At 35.3% G+C, this 6,625-nt stretch overlaps 1 protein-coding gene across 2 annotated transcripts; it reads left to right on the forward strand.

The window, feature by feature from the left end:
* The first annotated feature begins 358 nt into the window (after positions 1-358).
* Positions 359-5,982, forward strand: LOC102594615 (ethylene-responsive transcription factor-like protein At4g13040). 2 transcript variants are annotated; one of them, XM_006339950.2, is made up of 7 exons: positions 359-718; positions 1,598-1,657; positions 1,871-2,001; positions 3,544-3,628; positions 4,921-5,095; positions 5,355-5,476; positions 5,561-5,982. In XM_006339950.2, the coding sequence occupies exons 2-7, from the start codon at positions 1,615-1,617 to the stop codon at positions 5,716-5,718; spliced, it is 714 nt and encodes a 237-aa protein (XP_006340012.1). In that variant the 5' UTR covers positions 359-718; positions 1,598-1,614; the 3' UTR covers positions 5,719-5,982. The 2 variants fall into 2 exon arrangements, with proteins under 2 accessions (XP_006340012.1, XP_006340013.1); XM_006339951.2 differs by lacking the exon at positions 359-718 and adding an exon at positions 1,191-1,263.
* Positions 5,983-6,625: the final 643 nt, after the last annotated feature.

The following is a 6,625-nucleotide window of genomic DNA, read 5'->3' on the forward strand; positions in this document are numbered from 1 at the left end:
TTTGGCCAACAACAAAGCCAATTCTTCTTCTTCTTTTTTTTAAAAAAAAAACACATAATTTTTAAAATTTTAATTAATTAAACATTTTGAAGTATTATTTTCAAGAGGTCCCCGGAAATATCCAATACAAAAATATTGCATTTCCTTTTTCACTTAAAGAAGAATGATTCTTTTTAGGATCTTTTTTTTTTCAATTAAAAAATAAGAGGCTGTGGATTAATCAAGGGTATTTTTGTCATGAAAAATATGAATATACTAAGACTTTTCCATGAACCAGAGGGGCAAAATGGTCATTGAATAATAGATATATATTATAAGTAATTATAGAAGAAGTTTCAACTAATTTTCTAATATCTCTCTCTATATTAACTCTTTGTTTGTATCTCTTTCAACCCCACTACCCCTCAAAGGTAGTAGAGTAGGGGGTTTACCAGCATCACCAACAAGGTAGCCAGCCAGCCAACCAGTGTTAGAAAAGAAAGACATAATGAGAGTAGAAATAAAAACAAAAGGTGGTAGATGCATGAGTAACAACAACAACTACTTCTACAAACACAATCTCCACCTCTTTCTCTCTCTTTTTCTACCACACCCTCTTTACAATCTCCTTTCTCAACCCTTTTCAACTTGAAAAAAATCCCTTCTTTTTTTCACCTAAATCCCCATTTCAAGATTCTTGATTTTCAACCACTTTTCCTCTTCTTCTTGTAGTTTTAAGGTACTATTTTCTTGGTTTTTGGTTTTGTTTCTTTTTAGTTACTTTTGAGTTTTGACTTATGGTTTAACATGTGGGATAATTTGTTTGTTACTATTACTGACCTTGGTCATTGTGCTTTGGATGATGACAAATGGTACTTTTTTTTTACATGTGGGTGGTTTTTCCCCCCTTGTTCTCTGATTGTTTTGATGTCTCTACTCTCTAGTCTTGGAAAGTTTGCATCTTTGTTCTTCTTTTCTCTTCTCCACAAAAGGTGGTAGGTTGGTGAGGGTTGACTTGGTCTACATAACCTTATCTTCCAACAGGGTCTAACTTTTGCTTTATTTTATGCAAAAATTATCTTTACTGTCTGCTGCCAACTTGGGTTTCATGTTTTTTAGTCCTTGGTATTGTCACTTGAATGTTTAAGATTCTTTGTATGGAATGTGAAATCTCCCAACCCCAGGGTGACAATATTGACCACTAACTAGTCTAAATGTTACCATTCTTTCTATGCAAGGCTAAATCTTCCACTACTTGTTTTTGGGGCTTAATTTTATTAGCAGGTAGATTAAGTAGTGTGGAATGACAAAATCTTGATTTTAGCTGTGTTGTCATAGTTTTAGCAATGTCTCCCCAGCCTCAGGCTGCTGACTTTGTTCTGGAAGTGATCATATATGTAATGCTGATAATGTAATATGAATTACAGTTCAGATTTCACTTACACTATGTTTTATGAGTGAATATATCTTGCTTCATACATGATATCAATTCCCAGCAATCTAAGGGTCAGATTAGGCATTTCTTCTACTTTGTCTAACAAGTTGGCAGTATTCTGCTATCTACAAATGGAAATGCGTCTCCAACTTTCTAATTTTCGTGCTGTTGGAATTCTGCTAGGCATAATTTGGTGAGCTATGGTGAGCATCCGAAGGCGCAAGCTGTTAGGACTTTGCTCTGGTATGGAAAGTTAGTGCATCTTGGTTTATTATAATCATTGAAGTCCAGTAGATGCATAGTTTCTATACTTTGTAAAATACAGTTGTCAAGTTTTCTATCTATTGTAAACTAGAATGCCCTGTTTTCACTTTTATCTGTTTATCTTTTTCACTTACTTAACAAGTTTAGCAATACTTTTGGATAACTTTTCTTGATACACAAATGATTATGAAGGACGAAGTGCCTTCTTGGTTCCACTGCCAAAGTTCTCTGGGAATGGGCACTTTGCCGAACATCGTTTCTTCAACAACAGACCCACTAGTGTACATCCAATGCCATCAACTGATATTGATGAGTCAAAAGAGGTATGAATAGTTTATTGATGTTGGTATTTCTACTCTATATTAGTTTAAAGTCGTTCTCATTATTCTTGCTGCATCCCTTCAGTTACTAATTTTAATGTATCTGTAAGAGAAGTGATAGCGTTATCTATATGCTTCACTATTGTGCTAATATGTTGTGTGAGCATGAATGTCTAAATTTGCCTGATTTTGTTTTCAAAAGTCTCCGAATAATCTTTGAAGACTAGATTCTACTTCTGAACTGACAAGCAAGTAAGAAGGATGTAATAGTTTGAACACTAAAAGCATTTAGCTTAAAATGAGATAGAAGCAATGCGGAGTCACATTTAACAATTTTAGGACAGGCTCTATAGTACCGGGGTGGCTTCTTCTATGGATCTTTTCGCCTGCAGTCAACTGTGTCTTGAATCAGCAAATAAAGTAGTTTTCAGCCAAATGGTTCTGGATGATCTAATTGAAGAAGCAGTATGTGATGCGACCTTCCTAAGCTATGATCCTAAGGGATATTGTCTCTGATCCATTTCCTTCTATTTTGGGTTATCATGAAAAGATTGATTGGTTTCAATAGCACCAAGTTAATGTGCTAGAATTAAACCTATTTGCGAGTTTATATAATATGTTTCCTACTAAACATAAGTATCTATTCCATACCTTCGTGCTTAAGCAAACTAGTTTGCATAATAAGGAAGCTCAGAAATTCTATGCTAAATGTGTTGATTCTTATCTTCAGAACTATGTAAAACATTTTCCAGAATACTGATCAAATTAGTGGACGTGGCTACCTCAGCATAGGTAGTTATTTGGTTTCTTGTAGAGGGAAGTCTAAGTGAAAATTTTACCGCATTTGGTAAGACATGACAACTGTTGTTATGCTGTTATGTCCTGTGCTGTATTGCGTGTGTTTCAGCTTGTTCCTCAGATCATTTCATGCAGAAAAGGAAGGGGTCCTCTAGGTTCTCCCGAAAGTGCTTACATTGAAAAACGCTTTTGTGTCTGATGGATGCAAATTCAATTCACTTGTTTTTCTGGGTAAATAATACTGGCTATGACACACAAAAGGGAAAAAGAAAATGTGTTCACTGGAGGAGGTTTATCACTAATGTCTCCAAGCAATGAGATTTTACTGAATAGCCGACTATGTTTGTTGCCCCTTTTACAGTTTATGGCCTTTCCTGCATTGTTTTGTCTGCTTGAACTGATAGCATTCTGACTAGTAAAAATAAAGTCAAGTGATATGATGAAGCCAAATCTTTAAATATCTTAGATTCTGTCCAGCTTTAATTGAATTTTGAATGATAGTTTTCTCTCTAAATATCTGCTTCAGCTACAGAAAGGAAAGAATAATTGATTACTAACATGTTATGGCACAACTATTACTATTATAGTGAGCAGATTAACGTGTATATTCCAGTCAGTAGGATTTTAATTCACAGAGGATCATATGGGATACTCTGCCCGACCCATTGAATTTCATGTTTTCTTTATGAACTCTTAAGTTCTGCTGGCATTCTTTATATTCTAATCTATTGTTTCAATGCTCTCCAGAAAATTGCTATAAAGGTTGTTCCTGGATCATCGAATAGTCATGCCTCTGGCTCCTTGATGGAGCAGACCGCTCAACAATTTCCAGGTTTTTGGTTATATACTAATGATGGTTTGATCACCTAGTTGCCTGTATTTCTATTTCATTATATTAGGGTAGATCCTGCCGATCTTTATGGTACATACAACGAAATTCAAATGTCTGTTTCGGTATCTTCTACATGACTGCACATAATTGTTCAGCCCCACTACTTGTTAAGCTGACTTTAAAATTTTGTTGCTTCTGAAACAAAGTTCTAATGTCATATCAACTGATGGGAACTATTGTGCTTTACAAAGTCTAGTGCTGCTAGTTCAATAAAAACAGGTCTAAAGGAGTAAGGAAAATGCTGGGGTAAATAAGAAAATAAAAAAGGCAGAAGATTAGAAAAGGGGGTGGAGGGGTTGAGGAAGCTCGAGTTATTCAGCTATGATGGATGAAAGGATAGAAGATGATGAAGAATAGAATTCAATAGGAAAGTTTACTTGAACATTCAATTGATGATTCAATCTTTAATGATACAATGCCTTATATATACATGAGAAAGAATCTTATTTTGCTAACTTCTTCTAACTAATTCAACAGTGTAACTAATTACTGATAAGGCAAAGCTAACTAACTTGACCAACTGATTCATTTATTGTGTAACAGACAGACTGATGAGGACAGAGAGTGGGATCCTATAAATGTGTTTATGAATAATTTTCTTCAAGTATATTTAAATGAAACATGATAATTAATTGAGCAGCGCCATGACGCAACTGTCTATTGCAGACAAAAACTCAAGAAACCTCAACAGCATGAAGCACATATATGGACGACGTCTTTTACTGCTTATGTGTGTGATTACTCTGCTTTTCTATGCTCGTAAATACAAAAAGAGGATCACCTTGAATAATTAATTAGCTTCCTCTATTCCTCAATAGTCATGGTATATAACTTCTTTCATCTAGGTTTTGAGAAGCCATATGTTGCTACTATATCTAGTTCACATTGTATAAGCAATTCTTCTGGCCTCAGAATATCAATATTTCATGTTTGTGGGATATGTCACTTGAAACTTAGCTGCTGATTGCTGTCATCAGCATATCTATCATCAAAAAGTTCCATCAAATGATGAATTGCTCCATTTTGTTCTTTACCTGAATCAACATTTGAATTGGCTGGGAGCTATTTGAATACTCCTACTTAAACCACCAGCTCTTGGCTTGACTGAAAGACACTCTAGTTCCATAAATCTTAGCGCAGGAATATTCACATCGAGCGCTAAGGAATCTCTTGTGTCTTTAGAAGTGCTGCTTGCATCCCATGAAATAACATTTGTGCATTTGCTGTTCCAGAAGTTAAACGCAGAAAGCGACACAGGAGAAAGCACTTTGAAAACCAAGAACCATGTCTCATGAGAGGTGTCTACTTTAAAAATATGAAATGGCAAGCTGCAATAAAAGTTGATAAAAAACAAATCCACTTGGGTACAGTTGGCACTCAAGAAGAAGCTGCTAGACTATATGACAGGTATCATACTGCCTGCAAATTTATTTCTCTTCACCTTGTTAAATTCTGCATCCTCTTCAGTGTGATGCTAAAAATTTCAAATGTTCGACAGGCTCATACCTTACTGGTATCTGATAAGATGGGGTTTCCTAGGGTTCATCTACCAATTTTCAGAAATTTACAGCAACAAGATCCTTGTGCAGTTCTATTGCTATTAGATGATTCTTCTATGGAAGCCTTAATATGGATGGATTTTTTCTTTTTTCCCTTGAATTTGTAGGGCTGCTTTTATGTGTGGGAGGGAACCAAATTTTGAGCTTTCCGAGGAAGAGAAGCAGGAACTAAGACAATTCAAATGGGACGACTTTTTGGCATTTACACGCTCTGCGATTACTAATAAGAGTAAGTCCCAATACTGTTGCCACTTCTAGTCATTGTAGCATTTCTTGGTGGCTACAGTGCTAATGAGATGAAATATTTTTGCAGAAACTCGAAGAAGAAGTGGGGCTGGTGCACGGAGGAAATCCGAGCCTTTAACTTCAGCACTGAACAGTGAGGAGGATGAGGAAGAGGAGGGAGGGGAGCCGGAAAGCAACAGTTTTTCAGCGTCTGAAGATATAGATCACGACATATTGTTCTCTTGATCCCCTCTTCTCCCCTCCATTTTGTGCATGCCGAAAAAAATAGTTCTACTGATTCTGTTAAGCTGTTCAGCCACGTATTTACAACTCGATGGTATTCGTATAGTTTACACAAATATAGATGCCCCTATTAGGGTGGATGATGATACATTATCTTTCTATTGGCAAAGTTAATTGAATTTGATAACAAGTATGTTATTGTGCATGCCTCAAGACCTATTGTCATGCTTGATGACCTTTGACATATGAAAGTGACTTTGATCAGCATCCCTTACCTATATGATTAAATGGAATATGAGAAGGAGATAAAGGAATTTTTGGTCATACAAGTGTATATGATTAGAGGATTTAGTAGGTTGTGAGCAGGGGCGAATTTATGTACTAATTTTGGGTCACCCGAACCCGTGGTCATCCGACTAAACTCGATATATTACTTCTATAATTATTAAAGAATATATTAAATTAAAACTTGTTGAACCCGTTCTCAAAATGGCTGGATGGTTCACTGGTACCACTGCAAGATTTCAACTCACAGGTCGCAGGTTCGATCCCAGGCAGCCCCAATTTGCTTCAATTTATTTTTATTAACTAAAAACACATTTTTCATTAAAAAAAAAAAAGAAGCTAAATTCTGAAAGTTTAAAAGTCAAAAGACTTCAAAAGTTTCCTTCCCACACACTTTTCAAGTTCCAAGTTCCAACAATATTTTTCTTCTCTCTTCAAATTTGTTTTCTATTTTCCACACAAAGAAGAAGCTTCAAGTCTCCAACTTCAAGTCAAGAATTTAGAGAAATCATCATTGTCAAAGTTTAAGGTAATTTTAGTTTATGATTTCTCTTTTTAATAAACAAACTAACAAGATAAATAAATAAATATATATATATATATATATATATATATGTATATATGT

This window comes from Solanum tuberosum, unplaced genomic scaffold (genome assembly GCF_000226075.1).
Source record: "Solanum tuberosum cultivar DM 1-3 516 R44 unplaced genomic scaffold, SolTub_3.0 scf00013, whole genome shotgun sequence".
Classification (NCBI taxonomy): domain Eukaryota; kingdom Viridiplantae; phylum Streptophyta; class Magnoliopsida; order Solanales; family Solanaceae; genus Solanum; species Solanum tuberosum.